Source organism: Furipterus horrens, unplaced genomic scaffold (genome assembly GCF_987537825.1).
Source record: "Furipterus horrens unplaced genomic scaffold, mFurHor1.1.pri manual_scaffold_1, whole genome shotgun sequence".
NCBI lineage: Eukaryota > Metazoa > Chordata > Mammalia > Chiroptera > Furipteridae > Furipterus > Furipterus horrens.
The window spans coordinates 41251160-41276946 of NW_028327171.1; the positions used below are offsets into that span (position 1 = coordinate 41251160).

At 40.2% G+C, this 25787-nt stretch overlaps 1 protein-coding gene across 1 annotated transcript in view; it reads left to right on the forward strand.

The window, feature by feature from the left end:
- The window catches only part of LOC150020927 (actin-like protein 6A), a 31327-nt gene extending 13746 nt beyond the window's left edge, over positions 1-17581 (forward strand). The window contains exons 6-14 of the mRNA XM_090278369.1: positions 4763-4857; positions 5151-5257; positions 5408-5497; positions 7345-7406; positions 7710-7824; positions 7969-8049; positions 11303-11398; positions 15686-15772; positions 17176-17581. Coding sequence (XP_090134495.1) covers positions 4763-4857; positions 5151-5257; positions 5408-5497; positions 7345-7406; positions 7710-7824; positions 7969-8049; positions 11303-11398; positions 15686-15772; positions 17176-17256 — 814 coding nt within the window. The 3' untranslated portion in view covers positions 17257-17581. The remainder of the gene's footprint in view (positions 1-4762; positions 4858-5150; positions 5258-5407; positions 5498-7344; positions 7407-7709; positions 7825-7968; positions 8050-11302; positions 11399-15685; positions 15773-17175) is intronic.
- Positions 17582-25787: the final 8206 nt, after the last annotated feature.

Here is a 25787-nt window from a genome sequence, read left to right on the forward strand (position 1 = left end):
CAACAAGGGCCATATATTTTATTTGTTCAGTGTCTCTTAGATCTCTTTTAACATATAAATTCTCCTCCTCCTGTTTTTTTCTTTAGAAATTTCTTTGTTCAGGGAAGTAGATTGTCCTGTAGAATTTCCCACATTTGTGGATTTCCCTGACTGGTGTCGTTTTACTATGGTCTAGCCCAGCAGTTCTCAAACTTTGTACATCCACAGCTTTTATTTATGTGGGTTACATCTGGCAGTATTTACCATATTATAAGTTAAAACAGAAACTTAAAAATTATATTTCCTTAGTATTATTTTAATTGAAGTAATAATAAGTTTGTTATATGTTAATAGAAATAAAATATTTTGAAGAAAAATTGCTGTTTTCCAAAACCAAAAAGAGTTAATGAGAAGGGTGGCATCATTTAAAATTTTTTCAAATCTCTTTAATGTTGGATTCAATAGTAGAAATTCAAGTTTCATATCTGGCTTTTGCATTTAGTCTGTTGTTTATCACACATGACATACCGTCTGGAAGACTTCCCTGTACAGTCATGAGAGAATGACAGTGAAAAAGACAAAGAACACCTTAGTGTTATTCTAAAACTGGTTTTGACGTCTCAAAATGATGGCCTCAGGACTGCTTTACACTTTTAGAAATTATTGAAAACCCCAAAGAGCTTTTGTTTATGTGAGTAATGTTTATCAATATTACTACGTTACAAATAAAAACTAAGAATTTAAGTTTTACTTATTCAGTTTAAAATACCAAAAATAAACCTAATGTTAACATTTTTATGAAAATAATTATTATATTTTCTAGAACAAAAATATTTTTTAAAGATTTTATTTATTTTTAGAGAGAGGGGAAGGGAGGAGAAAGAGCAAGAGAAACATTGATGTGAGACAGAAACATTGATTAGTTGCCTCTTGTGCTCCCTCTCTGGGGACTGAACCTGCAACCCAGGGATATGCCCTGACCAGGAATTGAACTGGTGACCTTTTGCTTTGCGGGACAACATCCAGCCAACTGAGCCACACTGGTCAGGGCTAAACAAAAATATTAATGAGAAGAGTACCATTGTTTTATCCGCCTTAATTCATGAAAGTTGAGTTCTCATATCTACTGTCAGCAGGCTCTGTCCTCTTGACACCTTAAGGTAGAAGGAAGGCTTATTTTCTGCTGTCCAAGCTGCATACTGTTGAAGAATGAATTTAGTTAAAAAGGTAGCAAGAGGTCAGTAGAGTCCCAGTAATAACAAAGACACATCACTAACCTTTCTGGACATTTATTCTCAGACTTCTTTCCTCTGATCATCCCTACTGAGTCCTTGTTTTGCACTTAGCCCTTCAACTCTCTTGACATGCCCTTTCTAGCTTAACTTAAGTATTTCCTTGACTTCATACAGCAGTTATACAGTGAAAAATTCCATTCCATATCTGTATCCCAGATCTTTCTTGTGAGCTTCAGGCTCAGCTGCCCACTAGAACATTTTCTATTAGTTATCTAGCTGTATAAGCACTTTAACTCATTTTGTCCAAAATGAACTTTTTCTTTTTTAAGTACATTTTATTGATTATGTTGTTACAGTAGTTCCATTTTTTCCCCCTTTGCTCCTCTCTGCCCAGTATCACCCTTCCCTCCAGCAATCCCACCCCACTTAGTTCATGTCCAACAGTCGTGCATATAAGTTCTTTGGCTTCACCCTTTCCTATATTATTCTTACCTCCCCCCTGTCTATTTTGTACCAACCGATTATGCTTCTTAATCTCTGTACCATATCCCCATTTCTCCTCCTCTCCCCTCCCAGCTGATAACCCTACAAATGATCCCCACATCTATGATTCTGTTCCTATTCTGGTTTGCTTAGTTGAATTTTGTTTTTATTTTTTAGATTCAGTTGTTGATAGTTGTGAGTTTGTTGTCATTTTAGTGTTCATAGTTTTGATCTTCTTTTTCTTAAGTAAGTCCCTTTGACATTTCATATAATAATGGCTTAGTGATGATGAACTCCTTTAGCTTTACCTTGTCTGGAAGGCACTTCATCTGCCCTTCCATGACAGCCTTGGTGGATAGAGTAGTCCTGGTTTCAGGTTGCCTTTCATCACATTGAACACTGCTTGCCAGTCCCTTCCTGCCTGCAAAGTGTCCTCTGAGAAATCAGCTGATAGTCCAATAGGCACCCCCCTGTAGGCAACTCTCCGCCTCCCTCTTGCTGCCCCCAGGACGCTGTCTTTATCTTTCACCTTTGTCATCTCAATCATGAGGCATCCTGGTGTGGTCCCCTCTGGCTCCACCTCACCTGACACCCTCCATGCTTCCCAGACCTGTATGTCCATCTCCTTCACAAAATCTGGGAAGTGTTCCTCATTTTTTTCAATTCTTGCTTCCTCATTCTGCACTGGTTGACTGTTTTTTTCTTCCTTATGTTCCAAATCATTGATTTGAACCCTGGTTTTCTTCCCTTCACCATTGGTTTTGTGTGGATTTTCCTTCATTTCACTTAGCATAGCCTTCACTTCTTCTCTTATGGGTTTGCTATACTCAAGCATATCTGTCAAGCCTGTGAACATCTTTATCACCAGTGTTTTGAATTCTGTGTATGTTAGGTTGTCTATCTCCTCATCTGTTAGGTTGGCTATCTCCTCGTCACTTAGTTCTCCCACTGGAACCTTGATCTGTTCCCCCTTTTGGGCCATACTTCTCTGTCTCCTCATTCTGACAGGCTCCTGTGTTTGTGTATCTCTGTGTCCCAGGTAGAGCTGTCACTCCTGTTGCGTTTAAGGGGCGGAGCCTTAGGGATTCGTCAGTACAGGGTGACCTGTTTCACCATGTTGTGGCACTGTATGTGGGGGAGGGGTCTTCGAAAGGGAACAGTGCCACCTGTCCAGCACTCGCCCCTTTTCCAGGCACTTCTCCCACTTCTGCACCGGTCTGGTGCCCCTCTAGCTGCTGCTCTGGCCGTCGTTCCCAGAGTAGGTGGGTCTGCGGATGTTCTAGGACCGTGGGGGCCTTTTAAACAAGCGGACTCTGCTGAGAGTCTGACAGTTGCTTCCTCCACCCCAACCCCCACTGGTCTGCACAGTCAGAAGCAATGAGGCTTGATTTTCACTGGTGCTGGGACCGTGAGCTTCAAGGTCCAGTGTGGAGCTGGGAGCACTCCCCAGGTGTCCCTCCTGACTTTTTTAAATGTGTGACTGCGCTTTCTGTCTGGCCTGCCGCTGCCGCCGCTGCTGCCGCTACCACACCACATCCTCTCTGCCCTGGCTCCGCCCCTCCTACCTGTCTGGATGAGTATTCCTTCTTTATATTTTTGTTTGCTGGACTTCCATGCAGTTTGATTTTCTGGAACTTTTGATTATTTCTAGTTTTGAGGCAGTTGTATTCCTTCTTAGTTGTGGAGGGAGACGCAGTGTGTCTGTGTACACCTCCATCTTGGCCGGAATTCCCAAAATGAACTTTTTCTTCTCTATCCTCAAATTTATTCCCTTCCTCAATTGCCTGGACCTGAAATCTTTCTCTTCAACCCTTCAAATGTATCGGTCATCCAGACCTATGTAGTTTTCCCCAAACATCTCTCAAATCCATTTATTTTTCTGTATTCACTACCCTTGCCTTAGCTGCGAGCTGTTTCCAGGGTTACTGCAAACCTTCCTCTTATGATTTTTCTTCCCCTTTTCACTGAATTTATTGGGGTGACACTAGTTAACAAATTATACAGGTTTCAGGTACACAAGTCTCTATCCATCACCATTTATCTCTCCTATATCCTCCTCCACTTCCCTCCACTTCCCTCCATTCCCCTTCTTCTCATCTTGCCCATTCTTCACACTGCAGCTCTAATAATATTTGTTAACTGCCAGCCAGCTTTAAGCCAGAATCATCTTCCTCATTCTTTTTTTCATGCTTCCTGTAGTGAACTATGGTATTTTCCAGAACTCAACTGCTCTCTTGCCTCCTAGCCTTTTCTCGTTCCTGCTCTTCCCCGTGTCCCCCTCCCCAGCTTGCACTTGGATTTCTCAGGGATTGCTTAGGTGGTCTCTCTTTAATACCCCTGTTCTTTTTATAGCTTTACTTACTGAGCTCTACTTCACTAAAGGATACAATTCAGGGCAGGGACAGTTGGTTCACCTTTGTGTGTCTCCTGGGCTTAAGGAATGCTAGTACCAGACTGACCTCTTTCCTTCCCTTCTTTACTGTGCATGAAACACATCACAAGGCACATAACAGAGGCTCAGTAAATATTTGATGATGAAGAAAATGGCCTTATTACTAAACAATGGTTTAAGATGTTCCAGGCAAAGCTGTGGAAAATGGGATCTGACAATAGTCAGGTAGTGAAGGGGAACTGCCACTCAGCTGCCACACTGCTGAAATACTTCTTCAGTTCTTTGTGATTGTGCTTTCAGTTCCTAGCTTGAAGTCCACAGTCTGGATTTTGTGAAATAAATGCTTCTCACTTTGGTATAAGCCCTTTGATGTGTCTCCAGAGACTCTGAGTGTGCGTGATTGTGTTAATTTTGAGCAACTGAACAGCTGTCTCTCTGTGGGAGAAAGGTTCCCCAAGTTCCTCACACCACCACTTTGGAAGTCAGTCCTGTGTATTGTCGTTTGTTTTTAAGCCAGAGTCATTATTTGATAGCAATTTTAACCCCTAGATTTACTTTCACACATTTCAAGCCATAATGCCTATGTTTATCAATGTCTTAATGAAACCTTCCCTTTATAATAAAGCATTCTTAGGAGGCTTAATCCTTACTTTTCCTTAATGCTTTAAACTAGATTTGCTAATGGGCGTTCTACTGGGCTTATTTTGGACAGTGGAGCCACTCATACCACTGCAATTCCAGTTCACGATGGCTACGTCCTTCAGCAAGGTAAGTGAACCAGCGTGCACTTGAGACACCATTAGCTGTCAAGAAGTCACACATAATGAAACTGGACTGTCAAAACATACCAAGTTCAAATAATGTCTTTTTTTAAAGAGATTTAAAAAAAAATTTTGTATATAATACAGATATAACACTGATGCATAGTTTCATGTATGCTTTGAGGAATAGTTTGTTAATTCTCCTTGAAAAGAATTATTCATATATAAATCCACAGAGGACATTTGTCCCAGGGAGTTTGGACTTAATGCTGTCTAAGCCTTGTTTACTCTGTTTCATAGGTATTGTGAAATCGCCTCTTGCTGGAGACTTTATTACTATGCAATGCAGAGAACTCTTCCAGGAAATGAATATTGAACTGATTCCTCCATATATGATTGCATCGAAAGTAAGTGATGACTACTGCATTTTTTGTTATATTTTTATTCCAAAAAAATTTCATTGTATTTTTTCCTGAATTTTTGTTTTGGAATTTATCTCCACATCTTCACCACATGTTGTGAGCTCTCTTAACCTCGCCCATGCTCTTGGTACTCAGGAACCTGTGCGTGAGGGATCTCCAGCAAACTGGAAAAAAAAAGAGAAGTTGCCACAGGTTACAAGGTCTTGGCACAATTACATGTGTAACGTAAGTAACAATTATCCTCTTAATGAAAGAATTATAGCCTGTAAGTCTTAGAATACAATATGAACATGGTTTTCCAACTTTACATATTAGTGATATTCTACAGACAGTATTAATAGCTTTATGGGGGGTTATGTTTTGTTTTATACTTAACCAAATATTGGGTTGGCCAAATAGTTCATTTACTTTTTTTCCATAAAATAGAAGACATGTTTTCATTTTCACCAATAACTATTACTTTGGATATTTTGAATATTTTGGTTAGCTCCCAGATAGCGTAAGGTTGATTGTTCTCAACTAATGGCTCAATTAGATTACTATCAACTTGAACTGGTCTTCCCAACCGTGGAGCATTGTCCAGCAAGAAATCTATTGCATGAAACTCAATAAACCCCTATTGACACGTTCGATCAGTCACAGCACTTTCTCCATATGCTCTGCAAATCTTTTTGTGCATTTCATTTGCATTTTTACCTTTCTTGAAATAATAAAGCTTAATATGCCAAAAATGTTGCATATTTTCTTCCATCTTCAATATCAACAATTTTGATGTTTTTTAAATGCACACTTATGACAGCTGTCACAATACAATCTAACAAAATTGTTTCAAATGAAGCTAAAGATAACTAAGTACTACTAGAGCCATCTTACAGAAAAAACAGAACAAACTTTTTGCCCAACCCAATATGTCAACAAACTATATATTTGGATTACAGTGGCGAGGCTTGGATTGAACTTTGATTAGTGGGGGGAAAAACAAACATTATGCTGTTCTAAACATTTTTTGATGGAGAAAATGGTCTTTGTCTTTAGTGATTTGCTGGTACGGTTCAGTTATGTTCTCTTTCCTACGTTCAACTAGGCATATTAAAAAATGTGCATTATTGTTCATAGCAAGGATCCAACAAGAGATTCTTTTTACTAAAATTCCATTTAAAAAATGTCTTATTTATTTTTAGAGAGAGGGAAAGGGAAGGAGAAAGAGAGGGAGAACAATATTGATGAGAGAGAGAAACATCAATCGGTTGCTTCTTGCACACCCCCAACTGGGGACCTGGTCTGCAAACCAGGCATGTGCACTGACCAGTAATTGAACTGCTACCTTTTGGTTCACAGGCTGACTCTCAATCCACTGAGCTACACCAGCCAGGGTGCATTTCTGAATACATGACTAATTGACTGGGAAATGTTAGTAAAAGAATCTCTCACAGCGCAGATAAGACATTTATCACTCACAGTAAAAGGATATGAAAGTAGGGATGTATCCTAACTTTTTTTGTACCTACATATAAAGAAGCTTTGTGGGTGTTCAGTATGAGGAAAAATTGTAAAGATGGTTAATAATTTTGCCAGGATATTAGATGAGATTTATCTTTAGCAGCCAAGAAGTAATGTGTATTTCAGAGCAAGTTTTAAAATTGTTTTACACTACATGCAGTCATTAAAAATTACATCAAATGCAATGTATATGCATGTTTTAAAAATATGTTTAGCTAATGAAATCTTGCTTCTAAGTCTGAGCGTGTTTTTAGGGTGAAAATAGTGTTTTGAAACTGGTTTTGTTAGGCAGGACTGTGGTATAAGGGTTCCCCGTTGTTTTTATCTCATTGCTGTCCCATAACTGCTGTGATTTAACTGTTCTGCATTTTAGCTTCTAATTCAGATGCTTATAACTGGGTTTCTTTGATACTCAAGAGTCCTTGCTGGATAGATTTATACCCTTGAAAGTACTTACCCACCCAGGGTGCGTACTTAAGAAAAGTATTTTATAGATAATGTTACGAAAGTATAGATTGCAAGGACATATCTCAATAACCTTGTTTCTTAAACTTTCTTGTTTTTATCCACAGTGTGTTATCCAGGATTTTCAAGCATCAGTACTTCAAGTATCAGATTCAACTTATGATGAACAGTATGTTTTCTTATCTTGTTTACAAGACATAATTTAATAGCTCATAAAACCCTTCATACTAATCTTTTAGGAATCTATACTTCCAAAATGAGGAAAGAAGTTGATTTGTTTAGGTAAAAAAAGAATCATGGAATATGCTTAACTGGTCGATAGGTAAAAAGTTACGTTAAGAAATATGGAATAACATTTTAAAAGAAAACAGTTATTCTCACTCTGCTTTCATGTAAGTTGCTTCCTTAGTAGTGTATCATTTTTGAAGAGGATTGTTTTTGTCTTTTGTTTAATAAAGTAATATGTTTTCAGAGTAGCTGCACAGATGCCAACTGTTCATTACGAATTCCCCAATGGCTACAACTGTGACTTTGGAGCAGAACGGTTAAAGATTCCAGAGGGATTATTTGACCCTTCCAATGTAAAGGTACGAAACTCATTTCATAATTGGCCTGGCTTTTCCTGTATATCTAGAGATGTGTAATTCTGAAACTTACATCCTACTAAAATTTTTAAATGTGCTTTATTGTGTGAAGTTCTGTGTGTCACTGCTCATTCTATTTTGTTGTAGGGATTATCAGGAAATACAATGCTGGGAGTCAGTCACGTTGTCACTACAAGTGTTGGAATGTGTGACATTGACATCAGACCAGTAAGTGCCAGGCTCCTGTTTATGGCATGAAGGTATCATTTATGGCACCAAAATACCCCTGAACATTATTTAAGTTGGCATCTTGAAGTCCATTTTATAACAGAATATGTAAAAATATGAGGCAACTAGAAAAGGAAAAATGTAAAACTCTAGAACTGTGGTGTCCAATTTGGTATCTACTAGTCATATGTGGCAATTTAAATTTAAAAAAATAAAAATTTAAAAGTCATTTCTTTAGTTGCACTAGCCACATTATAATTGTAGCTAGTAGCCACCGTTTGGCAGTGCAGATGTACAACATCTCCATCATCACACAGTTCTTTTGGACAGTGCTGTTCTAGCAATTTCATAAAACATGACAAACCAGAATATATATATTATTAGGCGATTTTTCTTTTGTATAGTACAGTTATCTATTTTTAAATAAGGTATGGCTTAACAAGGAGTGTAGATTACACTAGTCCCTCTCTATATCATGGTTCACTTACTGAGGCCTCACTGTATTGTGGGATTTTTTAAAATATTATATTTAATTATTTATCGCAGATTTTTTGCTATATCGCGGAATTTTGTGGTACTATATATGTATGTTGTTAAAGTTATGTGGGTTTAAGAGTGTATAATAGGACTTCTGGCCAAGACGGAAGCACAGACAGACACGCTGCGTCTCCCTCCACAACTAAGAAGGAATACAACTACCTCAAAACTATAAACAACCAGAAGTTCCAGAAAATAAAACTTCATGGAAGTTCAGCAAACAAAGATATAAAAATGAAATACTCATCCAGACAGGAGCGACAGCTCTACCTGGGACACCGAGGCAAACAAACACAGGAACCTGTCAGAATGAGGAGACAGAGAAGTATGGCCCAAAAGGTGTAACGGATCAAGGTTCCAGTGGGAGAACTAAGCGACAAGGAGATAGCCAACCTCACAGATGAGGAGATAGCCAACCTAACAGCCGCAGAATTCAAAACACTGGTGATAAAGATGCTCACAGGCTTGACAGATATGCTTGAGTATGGCAAACGCATAAGAGAAGAAGTGAAGGCTATGCTAAGTGAAACGAAGGAAAATCCACACAAAACCAGTGGTGAAGAGTAGGAAACCGGGGTTCAAATCAATGATTTGGAACATAAAGAAGAAGAAAACAGTCAACCAGTGCAGAATTAGGACGAATTGAAAAAAATGAGGAAAACTTCCCAAATTTTGTGAAGAAGATGGACATACAGGTCCGGGCAGCACGGAGGGTCCCAGGCGAGCTGGACCCAGAGGGAACCACACCAGGACGCATCATGATTGAGATGCCAAAGGTGAAAGATAAAGAGAATCCTGGAGGCAGCAAGGGAGATGCGGAGAGTTGCCTACAGGGGGCTGCCTGTAGGACTAACAGCTGATTTCTCAGAGGACACTTTGCAGGCAGGAACGGACTGGCAAGCAGTATTCATTGTGATGAAAGGCAACCTGCAATTAGGATTACTCTATCCAGTAAAGCTATCATTTGGAGTGGAAGAGCAGATGAAGTGCTTCCCAGTCAAGGTAAAGCTAAAGAAGTTCATCAGCAAGCCATTATTATATGAAATGTCAAAGGGACTTACTTAAGAAAAAGAAGATCAAAACTATGAACACTAAAATGACAACAAACTCACAACTATCAACAACTGAATCTAAAAAATAAAAACAAAATCCAGCTAAGCAAACCAGAATAGGAACAGAATCATAAGTATGGAGATCATTTGGAGGGTTATCAGCTGGGCCGGTGGAGGGGGAGAAATGGGGAAATGGTGCAGGGACTAAGAAGCATAATCAGTTGGTACAAAACAGACAGGGGGAAGTTAAGAATAATATAGGAAAGGATGAAGCCAAAGAACTTATATGCACAACCCTTGGACATGAACTAAGGGGGGTGGGATTGCTGGAGAGAAGGGTGATACTGGGCAGAGGCGAGCAAAGGGAAAAAAGAAATTGGGACTACTTTAATAACATAACCAATAAAATATACTTAAAAAAAAGAGTGTAGATTAAATGTAAGGCTCCTACTTCACGGGGTGGGGGTCTAGAACGTAATACCCGCGTTAAATGAGGGACTACTGTAAATAATTTCCTTCATAATTTTCTGTGTTTTCAAGCTTTAAACACTAACTCCATATATAACACTATACCTATTATTAGATTGATTATATCAAATTAAAGCACTAGTTTTAGGTAGTAGCCAATATATTGCCTCAATTTTCTTTGAGTTAATTCTGTTGCTTAGGGCAAATACCAAGAGTGGATTTAGACCATGTTGTTACAAAAGAGTTGGATGTTATAAAAAATGTTCTTTATTTCAACTAGTCACATAGTAGGCATTTACTATTTCTAGGACAATAAAGGTAAAAATGTGTAATTTTTTAGTCAAAGTAAAGGCCACTTTTGGGGGAAGGCAATTGAATAACATTTATTGTAAATGAGTGATAGCTTTCTGCTTTCAGTGAAACTTCTCTTCTTAACTAATGTTGATTGCAGAGAAGATGGCCTCTGTACTCCACATTGTCTTTCAAAAGTTAGATAATTTATTCCATTGAAATATTTTCTTAAATATGAACTTAGCCACTAAAAAAGAGGGGTGACATTTAACCTTCTGTTTCATACTTGCAGATTAGAGGTAAATTTAGTCCTTCTAAGAGAGATTTTACTTTTATTTGGAGAGGCCTCAAAATGTGGATGTTGTAAAAGTTCGCCATGTGGTCTGATGCACACCTGTGCAAAAGAAAGATAGGAGTGACTTTTGGGGACTATTGTCAGAGTGTGTATTGTCCATCACAATCATTAAAAAATCACATTGTCTAATTTTAAATACCAGAACTTCCAGATGAGCATTTTAAGATGAAGACATAAAATATACCTCCAATTAAATATTGGCAGCCATCTACCAAAAAATTATGATGGATTTTAGAATAATTGCTTTACGTTAGTGGTCCTTAAACTTTAACGCATGTTACAATCACCTAGACAGTTGTAAACAACGAACTCAAAACCCCATCCCCAGAGATTTTATGTAACGGCCCCAGTCACTGGTGTTTTAAAATCTGACTAAATGAGAGGAATGTGCAGCCAGTACTGGAAACCACTGGATTCAGCTACTGGGTCTGTGTAGGAATAACAGCGTAAAAAGAGAGGGAGATTGTAGTGGCAGACATGGTTTTATTTGTAGTTGTGCATTAAACCTGTTGGCAGCCTTTGGGACTGATTTCTTTTGTTTGAATCCTAGGGTCTCTATGGCAGTGTGATAGTGGCAGGAGGAAACACGCTAATACAGAGCTTTACTGACAGGCTGAATAGAGAACTCTCTCAGAAGACTCCCCCGGTAAGTTCTGTTTGTTCTTTAGTGGTGTTCTTCAGTCACAGGTACCCTCGCCACTGGTGTAATTTTACAGAGAAGGTTTGTTTTTCAGTAAATTGATGATGTTTTGTGTGTGCCTGGAGCAATATTGCTTCAATAAAGTTAATATCCCTATTAATCTAATTTTCCTGGATGACATCTATTAGTTACTGTTGTACCACTTGAATCTCCTTTTATTCATTTTTCCATACTTCAGTACCTATAGACTGCTAGGCTCTGGGGATATCAAATATGGTCCCTGCCCACCAAGTACTCAGTCTGCAAGAATGAATAGACATGGTAAATGTGCTAAGTGGTTCAGTATGTCATGAACCAGGCGCTCAGGAAACACTGAGGAGCAAGCATTTAACTCCCTAGAAGTACCAGAAGAAAGTGTTGGCAAGAGACTGTCTGAGTAGGAGTTAAGTGCTTGGTAACTTACAAAAGGACATCTAGGTGGAGGGAAAACCATGTGCACAATAAGGAGGGAAGATGACATAGTTCAGTATCTCAGAGTAGTTGGCTTATCATCCATGAGGAAGTGGGGAGGGTGTTGTGACTGGTTAGATGGATGGTGCATTAGTTCCTAGGTCTGCCGTAACAAGTCCCACAAAGTGGGCGGCTTAAAGCAACAGCAATGATCTGGAAGCTAAAAGTATTAGCAGAGCCACGCTTTCTCTGAAAACAAGAGAAGAGAATCCTTCCTTCTGTCTTCCTAGCATCTAAAGATTTTCCACCAATCCTTGGTGTTCCTGGATTGCAGCACATTCTGTCTCTGTCTCTGATGTCATACAGGATTCCCCCTTCGTGGGTCTGTTCTTTTCTTATTGGATTAAGGTCGCATTCTCCTCCAGTATGACTTCATCTTAGTTTATCTGCATAGACCCTATTTCTAAATTAGATCACATTGACAGGTACCAATAGATCTCTTTGGGGACACTGTACCCCTCACACAAATGTACCACGTCCTGTGACTTATTAAGAGCAAACTTAAAGGATCGAGTTTGGTAGAGTACTGAAGAGCTCCAAGGTTTGTTTTAAAAGGATTACTATGTGTACCCTGGCCAATGTGTCTCAATTGTTTCAGCAAAGTGAAAGGTCACTGATTCTATTCCCAGCAGGGCACATGCCTGGGTTGCAGGTTTGGTCCCTGTTGGGGCATGTGTGCAAGGCAGCCAATTGAAGTTTCTCTCTCACATCAATGTTTCTTTCCCTCTTGTTCTCCCTCCCTTCCCTTCTCTCAAAAAAAATTTTTTTAATCCTCACCCAAGGATATTTTTTAAAGGATTTTATTTTTTAAATGCTTTTTTATTGATTATGCTACAGTAGTTGTCCCAGTATTTCCCCTTGGACCCCCTCCACCCAGCACCCCCAACTCTTTCAGGCAATCCTCATACCCCTGTTCATATCCATGGGTCATGCATATAAGTTCTTTGGCTACTCCATTTCCTATACTGTACTTTATATCCCCATGGCTGTTCTGTAACTACCTATTTGTACTTCTTAATCCCCTCACCTCTTCACCCATTTCCCCGTACCCTCTCCCATTCGGTAACCTTTTCCTTAAATAAGTCCCTTTAACATTTCACACAATGATTTGGTGATGGTGAACTCCTTTAGTTTTTTCCTGCCTGGGAAGCTCTTTATGTGCCCTTCAATTCTAAACGATAGCTTTGCTGGGTAGAGCAATCTTGGCTATAGGTCCCTGCTTTTAATGACTTTGAATATTTCTTGCTGATCCCTTGTAGCAGCAAAGTTTCTTTTGAGAAATCAGCTGACAGTCTATGGGAACTGCCCCGTAAGTAACTCTCTGCTTTTCTCTTGCTGCTTTTAAGATTCTCTCTATCTTTAATATTTGGCAATTTAATTACGACATGTCTTAGAGTGGGCCTCTTTGCATCCATCTTGTTTGGGACTCTATACTTCCTGGACTTATATGTCTATTTCCTTCGCCAAATTAGGGAAGTTTTCTTTCCTTATTTTTTCAAATAGGTTTCCAATTTCTTGCTCTTTCTCTTCTTCTGGCACCCCTATGATGTGAATGTTGAAACTCTTGAACTTGTCCCAGACCAACTATTTTTGGTTTTTTTGTCCTCTTTTTCCTTCTTGTTTTGATTGGTTGTTTTTTCTTCCTTATGTTCCAAATCATTGATTTGATCCTCTGCTTCATCCACTCTACTGTTGTTTCTTTATTGTTCTTTTATTTCAATTAGGGTATCCTTCATTTCTGACTGGATCTTTTTTATGCTGTTGAGGTCCTCACTAAGATCTTTGAGGATCCTTATAACCAGTTTTTGAACTCTGCATGTGATAGATTGCTTATCTCCATTTTGTTTAGTTCTTTTTCTGGAATTTTGATCTATTCTTTTATTTGGGCCTTGTTTCTTTGTCTCCTCATTTTGGCAGCCTTCCTGTGTTTGTTTCTGTGTAGAGCTGCTGTGACTCCCTGTCTTGGTAGTGTGGCCTAATGTAGTAGGTGTCAGATAGGGTCCAGTGGCACAGCCTCTCCTATCACCCAAGCTGAGTACTCGAGGTGTGCCCTTCGTGTGTGCTGAGCACACCCTCTTGTAGTTGAACCTAGATTGCTGTTGGCAGATCAATGGGAGGGATTTATCCAGGCCAGGCAGCTGCAGGGATTGGCTATGACCACTTACCACCAGCATCCCCCCTCTGTGGAGGATCAGCTATGCAGGGGCAGGATGGAGGTGCTCCAACATGGTCTGTAGCTGTCCACCGGTACACAGGCTCTGCTGTTTCCCAGATGGTGCAGGCCAAGGTCAGCCCCCACCTGTGTTTTTCCCAGGGCCACCCTGCCTCAGCTATAAAGCAACCTAGGATGGCTGCTACTTGTGCTAGACTTGGAGATTTTCAGGCAAAGCCACACTGTGAATTTAGGATGGCTGCTGGTAGTTCTGGGCCTGGGACTCACTGAAGCCAGCTGTTGCTTGTTTGATGGGATTTAGGAAGTTGTGAAGCATGAGCCAAGACCAGCCATTCATATGGAAAAGCCGCTGTCAACAGCTTGGGTGGGCTCACAAGTTGGGTGGGATAGAGCCTCAGGGATCTCCAGGGCAGGGCAAACAGTGTTGATGGCACCAGCCTGCCGGCTCTGTGGCTTTGTGGGGAGGCTACAGAAGTGTGACAATGGCTTCTCTACCTGCCTTTCTGTTTGGGAGAAAGCTGTCCCCCAGTTCTCGCCTTGATGCCTTTACTTCCTCCCTGTATGCCACTGGGGTCTTTTAAGCAGCTAACCCGCTACTGGAGCTTAGAGGGAGTGAGTCTGAGTAAGTTATGTGTGGGTTCTTTAAGAGGAACTGCTTGAGGCTCTAGCAGTTTCTTCCACTGACTCACTCCCCACTGCTTTTTGCAGCCAGAAGTTACAGGGACTTCTCTTCTTGGCACTGGAACCCTGGGCTGGGAGCTCTTGCTCCCAAATATCCCTCCTGAATTTTTATCTACCCCTCACAACCTATATGACATATTTCACCCCTGCCACACCTTTTACTGTGAAAAAACGATTCACTATATGTTCATATTTAGAATAATACAAGTATCAACAATTTGAGAACTGTCCCCAGGAGCAAATTCCTAGGTCAGGGGTAAAAATGTCTTGATTCAGGAAGTGAGAGGGATCACACCAAGGTAAAAAAGAAAACATGTTTATTGAGAGACTGTGAGTTCAAACCAGAAACACTAATTAGGAAGGAAAGCAATATGAGTGAAAACCTTACCTGAGATCTGATGTCTGCACTTTGTTTTCTAAGTGGAAGATGGAAGATGGTGTGGGGTGTGGAGGGGTGAACTGTGACAGGAAGGGATAGGACAGCATGAAGCCTCAAAAAGTGGTACAGAGAAGATTGAGGAGGGCCACTGAAGGGGGCTGCAGGTTGGGATAATAACTGTTGGAAGAAATGAAGTAATTTATGAAGCCCTTTGCACCATGCCTGATTTATAGTAAGCGTTAATTATGTTTGCGGTTGGTTATAGGACATAAAAGGTAAATGCCATCCTCTTTACTATGCAGTTTTCTAAGGTTTATATAATTAATTTTCTTATTAGATATGACACATTAAAAGCCATAGTTAAAACATTTTAAGAAACTTTCTATGCAATATTTCAACCTGTGCCTACTATAAACCTAGCTTTTGCAAAAATAATCATGTATAATCAGTGTTTCAACCAGTCATTCAGTAGTCCTCAAAGCCGAATTTCCTAAAGCGAGTTAGCTGTTGTAATTGGTCATACTAATACTTTCTTTCCTCTCGATTTCAGAGTATGCGGCTGAAATTGATCGCAAATAATACGACAGTGGAACGGAGGTTCAGTTCGTGGATTGGTGGCTCCATTCTAGCTTCTCTGGTGAGTAGAGAAACTACTTGGAAAAGTAATGAACGATCCTTATGGAATGGTTTAACCTAAACATACCACTGAAAATACTAAATTTAGTAAAAAGACTAAACATTCTACGCCATTTACCTTTGCATTTTATAACTATCAGATGAGTGGAGGACCTAATAGTACCAGTTCTACATGTTCTAATATAACATGTTTTGTTGCCTTATTAGTGGCTATTTGTCAGCCTAATTTCAAGTCTCTGCTCTCAAACAGATGGAAACCTGTTAACTTATTCACGCCTCTTCCAATAATACTGCCCTTGGCACTGGTCAGGACTTACGTGCAGAATATTTAAAAAGAAATCATTCCTTCTCAGGTTCTGGATGCTCGCTGGCCTGTTGGTGAGGTAGAGGAAGTGAGGAATTGGTTCTTGGGGCAAATGGTGAAGTCATGGTGCTGGGTTTTGCATGTGGCTCAGACTGGTGCCTGCCTTGAATCTGGAGAGAAAGTCCTTGTTCTTATCTGCATCCTTAATTGGAGAATGTTCCATTCTCTTCAGGGCAACCAAAGTCAAGTCACCAAGTACTTACGCTGTACATTTTTAAGCAATTATGTTTGGAACTGACCATGTATGTATTTCTTATCTATTTCCAATTTAGCAGATCTTTTTTTTAAGATTTTATTTATTTATTTTTAGAGAGGGAAAGGGAAGGAGAAAGAGGGAGAGAAACATCCATGTGTGAGGGAAACATTGATTGGTTGCCTCTCACACATACCCTAATGGTGGCTTAGGCCCACACCCCAGCCTGTGCCCTGAGGCAACCTCTTGCTCTGTGGGTCGTGGCCCAACCACTGAACCACAGACCTTTGATCAAAACAAGGTACCATGTATGAGTTTACTTGAATAGATTTAATCATAGGGAATGGGTTTCTCCTGCTTACACATTTTATTATTATTGTAGCCCAGATTTTTTTCCTCCTTTGATCACTTCACTTCTTTCATGTCTATGTTTATTTGGAAAATGCTAGTGTGATATTCTGTGTGTACTTGCAAAATTTTATTCTAGTTCTGAAGAACTCTTTTCAGTTCTAAATGTTAGCATTAATCAAGTCCTAGAATATCTCTTCAATTCCGTACTAGGTTTAAACCTTCCAACAATTTATGTTGCTGCCTTAGATTGGAACCAAGCCATCATAGCTAAATCCTTCATCTTTCTTTCACGCCTTTTTCTATCCTCATGACAGTATCACAGGTATAGAGGGATTTAATATCCCTTCTAACACTCAGTAGTGCTGTGAGTGCTCTGGAGGAGGGCAGAAATAAGAAGAGAGTAATGTAATACTATTTGGGGAAGGAGGTTTAAGAGTCCTTTAAAGATTAGGAATTGTGAAAATAAAGATATGTAATTTTTCTTTCCACTTTACAGGGCACCTTTCAACAGATGTGGATTTCCAAACAAGAATATGAAGAAGGAGGGAAGCAGTGTGTAGAAAGGAAGTGCCCTTGAAGAGTGTTCCCACGCCTCCACCTTTCTGTCACCTTATGTTTCATAGCTTTAGTACACTCAGGAAAAGAATGACCATCTTTTGTAGAATGTTTATACATTTTGCATATTTCAATTTCCACTTAAATTTTTCAAGGTTTTAACTGGCTCTAAAAATTAAAATTAGTTGTGCTTTCCTTGAGATGCACTTATTCTTATTATAAACATTTTATAATTTTCTACAAATGTCTATTTTCTCTAAATATTTTGCTTTCAGTCAAATGCTTTCCAACTCTGCTTAGTGTATTAATTAACAATGGATTGATATAATTGCTTTTTATTGATGAGTAAAACTTATTGCCTATGTTTTTACCTTAGGCTTGCAAATTTAAATAAATATTGCTAGCCATCCAGAAATATGTTTTTGGACTGTTGTTGTCTTGTGACTTGCTACTTTAAATACTAAATACACTTACAGTATTTTCAGTGGAAGTACTTACTGTTTATTAATAGCAGTATCCATATCACCTCATATCCTATTATCAATAGTAGTAAAAATGTTACCTTTGCTCTAGCAGTTAACATCACTTTCTCACTCAAAGGTACAGGTGATATTGAAGTCTGATTAGATGTCATAATAATAAAATGGAAATTTAGCCTGAACTTTATACCCGATTTTTAAAAAATTTGTTAGAAGCACGACCACTTCTAAATTAGCATGCCATATTAACACTTAAAACAGTTGGTAGTTTTTTTGACTAAAATCACAATTAAAAAAAAATAATTTATTTTTATTTGTTTGTTTATTTATTTATTTTTAGAGAGAGGGGAAAGGAGAAAGAGAGGGAGAGAAACATCACTGTGCAGTTGCCTCTCACTCGCGCCCCCAACTGGGGACCTGACGTGCAACCTAGTCATGTGCCCTGACTGGGAATCGAACCAATGACACTTGGTTCATAGACCAACGCTCAATGTGCCGAGCCACAGCAGCCAGGGGTGTAAAAACACAATTTCTTTATAAAGCACTTAGCATATAGGTACTTTTGTATACAGACTGTTTACTTAAGAAAAACAAAATGGTAAATTAAGACTTTTAACATCTTAAACAAAACTTGACTCTCAGCTTCAAAAAAATTTGGAAACTTTCTGAACATTTGCTTTATTTTTCTCTAAACTTTTCTTTCTTGCTTGGGTATAGGCTTGTTTCTCATGTCTTAGTCTAGAATAATAAACTCAACTGCAATTTGTATACAAAACTATTTCTTTGTTGTGCAATACTATCAAAATATGTTTAAATCAATGATGACTTAAAGGCTGCAGTCATGCCAGTCTCTATATTAGGTGTGTCACATATATTATTAAACTTAAATAATCACTGTAAACCTACAAGTCAAAGATAAATGTGAAATCAAAAGCATTTGTCACCTTGCACCAATTTTTCCTATTTCCTGACTGGAAAGATTGAACAGATTTTGTGAGCCTGTAAAAGAATGATCTATCTTTGTACCTTTATATCCCAGACAGAAATGCTGGCAGAGGCCATTGTTCCTTTGATGAGTCCTCTCCCCACAGAGCCAGTAGGTGGTCACCATATCGGAGACTCCATCAACCTAGCTCACACTGTTTGCCTAGCCTTGGTATTTTCTGTGGCCCTGCCCCATCCAACTTTCAGGCCCACCCAAGCTGTTTCCTGTGGCTTTTCCATAGGAATGGCCTGTCTTGGCTCATGCTTTAGACCTTCCTAAAATCTTTCAAACAAGCAGCATGTGGCCTTGGCATGCCCAGTACCTCTTGCTATGTGGCCCCAGCTGTGGCTCTAGTAGCAGCTGGCTTTGGTTCACAGCTTGGCCTGGCCTGAGCACCTCCAACCCTAGCCCATTGCTCTGTAGGTTATGTCAAGTGACCAGTGGCAGAATACAGGCAATGGCCGACTTGGCCTGCACATCCCAGGAAGCCCCAGAGCCAGCACACCCAGTGAACAACTTCAGACCATGTGGACCACACAGCTACCTCCACATATGACACATTTGGGCAGACTCAGTGGGCATCAGAGCCCTGCTGAAGTAAGTCATGCTCTGTAAGGAGGGCCCTGGTACAGTTTATCCTCCATGGTGGTTGGAAGTCAGTGGTCACAGCCAGTCCTTACAGCTGATAGGCCTTGTTAAATTCCTCCCATTGACCTGCCAACAGCAGTCAGGCTTCAACTACAAGAGAAGGGTGTGCACAGCCCACAAAGGGAACACCTCGAGGGCCCACTTAAGTGATCAGAGAGGCTGTGCCACTGGACTACTTAATACCTACTACACCAAGCCTGGGAGACATAGCAGCTCTACCTAATACATAGAAACAAATACAGGGAGGCTGTTAAAATAAGGAGACAAAGAAATATTCCAAATGAGAGAACAGAACAAACTCCAGAATAAAAACTAAACAAAAGGGAGACAAGCAATCTATAAGATGTAGAATTCAAAACACTGATTATAAGGTGCTCAAGGAACTTAGTGAGAACGTCAACAGCATGAAAGAAGATCAGTCAGAAATGAGGGATACACGAACTGAAATGAATAATTCACAGTAAATCATCAGTAGAGTAGATGAAGCCAAGAATCAAATCAGCGATTTGGAATGTAAGAAAACAAAAAACACCCAATCATAACAGCAAAAAGAAAAAGATTTTTAAAAAATGAGGATAGCATAAAAAGTCTTTGGGACAATTTCAAGCATACCTATATTCACATCATAGGGGTGCCCAAAGGAGAAGAGAGAGAGCAAGAAATTGAAAATCTATTTGAAAAAATAATGACAAAACTTTCCTAACTTGAAGAAGGAAATAGACATGCAAGTCCAGGAAGCACAAAGAGTCCCAAACAAGATAAACCCAAAGAGACCCACCCCAAGACACATCATAATTAAAATGCAAAAGTTTAAAGACAGAATCTTAAAAGCAGTAAGAGAAAAGCAGTTAGTTACCTAAGAAGGGGCTCACATAGGACTGTCATTTGATCTCTCAACAGAAGCTTTGCAGGCCAAGGGATTGGCAAGAAATATTCAAAGTGATGAAAAGCAAGGACCTACAACCAAGATGACTCTATCTAACAAAGCCATGTAGCTCAGTTGATTGGAGCATCATTCCATACACCAAAATGCTACAGGTTTGATTTCCAGTCAGGTCACATAGTTAGGTTGAGAGTTCAATCCTGGTCATGGCGTGAACAGGAGACAACCAATCGATATTTCTCTCACATTGATGTTTCTCTCAAATCAATAAACTTGTCCTCCAGTGAAGATTTTTAAAAATTTAAACTTTAAACTTTATTGTATTCCACATTTGTGAAACAATGTGATCCCTCATATCAATAAAACCAAGGATAAAAATCTTTTTAAAATAGTTTATTTTATCTTTAAGTATATTTTATTGGTTATGTTGTAACAGTAGTCCCAATTTTTCCCCCTTTGCTCCTGTCTGCCCAGTACCTCCCTTCTCTTCAGCAGTCCCACCCCCACTTATTTTATGTCCATGGGTTGTACACATAAGTTCTTTGGCTTCACCCTTTCCTATATTATTTTTAACTTCCCCCTGTCTATTTTGTACCAACCAATTATGCTTCTTGATCCCTGCACCATTTTCCCATTTCCCCATTTATCCCCCTTCCCACTCCCATAGGTATGGTCCTCATACCTATGATTCTGTTCCTATTCTGGTTTGCTTAGTTGGATTTTGTTTTTATTTTTTAGATTCAGTTGTTGATAGTTGTGAGGTTGTCATCATTTTAATGTTAATAGTGTTGATCTTCTTTTTCTTAAATAAGTCTCTTTAACATTTCATATAACAATGGCTTGGAGATGATGAACTCTTTGAGCTTTCCCTTGTCTGGGAGGCAATTTTTCTGCCCTTCCATTCTAAATGATAACGTTGCTGCATAGAGTAATCTTGGTTGTAGGTCCTTGCTTTTCATCACTTTAAATACTTTTTGCCAGTCCTTTCTTGCCTGCAAAGTTTCTTTTGAGAAATCATCTGATAGTCTTATAGGCACCACTTTATAGGTAACTCTACTTTTCTCTTGCTGCTTTAAAGATCCTCTCTTTATCTTTAACCTTTGGCATTTTAATTATGACGTGTCTTGGTGTGCTCCTCTTTGGGTCTAGATTGTTTGGGACTCTCTGTTCTTCCTGAACTTGTATGTCTATTTTCTTTGCCAAATTTGGGAAGTTTTTCTTCATTACTTTTTCACATAAGCTTTCAATTTCTTGCCCTTCCTCTTCTCCTTCTGGCAACCCTATGATTCGGATATTGGTGCATTTAAAGTCCCAGAGTTCCTAAGCCTCTCTTCATTTTTTAAAATTCTTGTTTCCTCATTTGTTAGGTTCCCTGGCGAGTCCTTCTTGCCAGTCCCTGTTTGGAGTTGTCCCAGAGTTCCTAAGCCTCTCTTCATTTTTTAAAATTCTTGTTTCCTCATTTGTTAGGTTCCCTGGCGAGTCCTTCTTGCCAGTCCCTGTTTGGTGTGTCACTTGAGAGGTTCCCTGTCCCGCAGTTTCCTCGGTGAGGATGAAGAAACTGACTCAGAAACATATTGTCTTAGGAGAGAGAAGGGTTAGTGTCTCTCATAGGAGATCACTGATCACTCCTTTCTCAGTTAGAGTTTTTATTGAGTTTCCTACGTGCAGAAATGCATGAGGTAAGCATGCAGACTTCCACCAAATGGTTGGGAGTAAGAATAAAGGGAAGGCATAAGTCAACATAAGGAGATAGGTAGTGAGACTGTGAGGCACCAAGGCATATCACAGAACTCAAGAAGCCTCTTTTTACTTAAACATTTTGTTTCCACATCCTACTGATAAGAATTTGGGGTTACACAGAGCAAGCAGGCTTCATCCGCTTCAGAGTGCATTACATTCCCATTCTACTTCTAAAATCACTCAGAGTGTGGGACTGGCAGCATGGTATGTGGGGCACAGTGGCTACATACTGGCTCCCACACTCATTCTGTACTGATTGACTGTTTTTTTTCTTCCTTATGTTCCAAATCATTGATTTGAACCCCGGTTTTCTTTCCTTCACCATTGGTTTTATGTGAACTTTCCTTCATTTCATTTAGCATAAACTTCACTTCTTCTCTAATGCATTTACCATACTCAAGACATCTGTCCAGCCTGTGAGCATCTTTATTACCAGTGTTTTGAACTCTACATCTGTTAGGTTGGCTATCTCCTCGTCTGTTAGGTTGGCTATCTCCTCATCGCTTAGTTCTCCCTCCAGAACCTTGATTCGTTCCCTCTTTTGGGCCATACTTCTCTGTCTTCTCATCTTGACAGGGTCCTGTGTGTGTTTCCCTCTGTGTTTTAGGTAGAGCTGTCACACCTGTTAAGTTGTAAGGGGCGGAGCCTTAGGTATTCCTCAGTATGGGCAAACCGTTTCACCAAGTTGTGGCGCTGTATGTGGGGGAGGTGTCTGAGAGGGAACAATTCTGCTTGCTTACCACTTGCCCCTTTTCCAGGCAGTTCTCCCACTTCCGTACAGGACTGGCACCTCTCTAGCTGTTGCCCTGGCTGTCGTTCCCAGAGTAGGAGGGTCTGCGGATGTTCTAGGACTATGGGGATCCTTTAAACAAGCAGACTCTGCTGAGTGACCGGCAGTTTATTCCTCCACCCCAACCCCCACTGGTTTGCACAGTCAGAAGCAATGAGGCTTGATTTTCCCTGATGCCGGGACCATGAGCTGCGTAGTCTGGTGAGGAGCTGGAAACACTCCCCAGGTGTCTCTTCCTACTTTTTAAAATGTGTGACTCTGCTTTCCACTAGCCTGCTGCTGCCACCGCTGCTGCTGCCACCGCTGCTGCTGCCACGACACCACATCCTCTCTGCCCTGGCTCTGCCCCTCCTACCTGTCTGGATGAGTATTTCTTCTTTATATCTTTGTCTGTTGGGCTGCCATGCAGCTCGATTTTCTGGAACTTCTGGTTGTCTCTAGTTTTGAGATCATTGTATTCTTTCTTAGTTATGGAAGGAGATGCAGCGTGTCTGTCTAGGCCTCCATCTTGGCTGGAAGTCAGTTGTTTATTTTTTGTGCCCTGACCAGAGAGTGGACCACATCATTGGCACATCAGGAGGACACTATCCTACTGAGCACCCGGCCAGAGCCAGCAAATAACTTCTTGTGTAAAAGGTTTATCTTTGCCTTAAGCAAGCCCTGTCCATTGCTTCTGTGCATCTAGGTTAACACACCTTTGAAGTGCTCCATTTTCAGACCCCTGGGAAGTTTAACCACCTTCAGGAGAGCACATAATCTTGTTAACTAACCTGTAATCCAATTTTTGCCTTGCTTTCTCTCACTTGCAGGTAATCTTCCTTACAGTCCCTCCTTAATTCCGACTGCATAAAAGAAACTGCAAAACAGTCTTTCTCCAGAGCACTCAAGGTCTTGCTTCATAGCAATGTCATCAGTTTGGCAAAAATAAAGTCTTATAACAATTCTCTACAGGTTTGAGTGTTTCTCATATCTACAAGAATGACTAATTTGTGAATTATGATTTTATATTGACAAGAATAACCAGATTAAGGATTATGAAACCTGGAATCAAACCTGGATCTATGACCTGTGAATATCACAGTGTTACCGAGCAAAGTGGGGCTTGTTCACATGGTGTCTTGGTGTAAGACCCAACAGTTAGTGTTGAGGAAAGCAGGTTTTTATTTATAATGTTCCAACCCTGAGGGACTGTGAGCACTCCTGCTTGGAGCCCTCTTCCCCCACAAGGCCCAGTGCTTCCCTTGCACCCGAAAAGGCTGTCAGCCCAAACCAAGCCCAGTAATTTGCCATTCCTTATCTGTCAGTTCTCTCTTTTGGGATCTGGGGGACATTGTCTTCAGCCTCTGTGTAATGGTCCAGAATAACATGTGCTGTGTTACACTGGGTCATGATGAAGTCCAGGAAAGGCACAAGTCCTAAGAGTGTCTTCTCCATATGTCCCAGGTTTCAGGAGTCCAGATAGAGTCTGGGTCTGCAAGGCAGAGTCCTTGGTGGCTTCGGAGTCAGCTGGAGCAGGCATGATCAAAGCAGCATGCCTGCTTTCATACTAGCCCAGGCTGCATGGCCAGCTCCTGACTCCAAACTGCATAGCTGCTTCTTCTCTCACGGCTGTTACAATCTGCTTCTCTATCATGCTCCTCTACCATTCTCCTTCTCATGGCAGATAGCAGGGCCCTTCTTTCACATCAGACTTCATGGCTGATGTCAGGGCTCTTCTTCATCCTTTCAAACAGCATGGCCCCCTTCCTTATGGCTGGCTCCTTTCCTTATGGCTCTGTCCTTCAGGAAAGGCATGGCCATCTCCTTGTCATTGATAGGCAAAGTATCCTAAACAGTATCACCCATCCTTTTACAGGTCCTAGCTACCAGCCTGCCGCAGATACGCAAAGTACCTTAAAAGTAATATTGTCTCCTTCCCCCACCCCCAAAACCATGGGCTCTGGGGAATTTGAGGACTCCACTGTTACAACAGATTAAACAAAAATGTCATGTCACACCAAGGATCAATATAGCTGTAGATTGGTAACTGAGAATGACAGTAATATGTTACTTCTTTTTTTAAATCCCTGCTAAAAGTCCGAAATACCAAACCTAGATTTAATACTTGATCTAACAGCAGCTTCAACCTCTCCCATAAACATAGTCTTTATAAACTAGTATGGAATTTTTCTGGCCAAGCTCCATAAGGTAATCGACCACATAGACTCTCTCCATCCTCCATAAAAAGAGGAGGAATTTCACATAATAAAAACCATTCCCCTTCTCTTCCCCCCCCAAAAAAGATGTCCCAGCTGAAAAATAATCCTTTCTTTTCTTTTCTTAATAGTTCTCCTGCCCCACCCTTCTTATATAATCCTTCCATTTTGTACAACTCCTTGGAGATCTTGATTCATAAATCATTTAATAAAGCCAATTAGATCTTCACTGTTAATTGGTTTCTTTCTTTTTTTTTTTTTTTAATGATTTAATGTGTTTTATTGATTAAATTATTACATTTGTGCCAATTTCCCTTCCCTCTGCTCCCCTCCACCCGGTGGCCCCCCTCCCTCCAGTTGTCCCCCCCTTTTAGATTATGTCCATTAGTTGTGCATACAGTTCCTCCCAATCTCTCTCCGTCTATTCCATTCCCTCCTACCTTGATCCCCAATTCCTATATCATCTCCCTCCCTTTCCCCATTCCCCCTCCCTGTTGACCTCCCCCCAATATGCTTCCCGTACCCACAGTTCCTCTTTCCCTCTCGTTGCCTATTTAGTTTGCCTTTGTTTCATCTCCCTAGCTTCTGTTTTTTTTTTTAAACCAGTCCCTTTAACATCTCATATAACAGTGGTTTGGATCTAATGAACTCTTTCAGTTTTATTTTGTCCTGGAAACACTTTCTCTGTCCTTCTATTCTGAATGACAATTTCGCTGGATAGAGTATTCGTGGTTGTAGGTTTTGGATTTTCATTACTTTGAATATTTCTTGCCAGTCTCTTCTTGCCTGTAGGGTTTCCCTTGAGAAGTCAGCTGATAGTCTAATTGGGACCC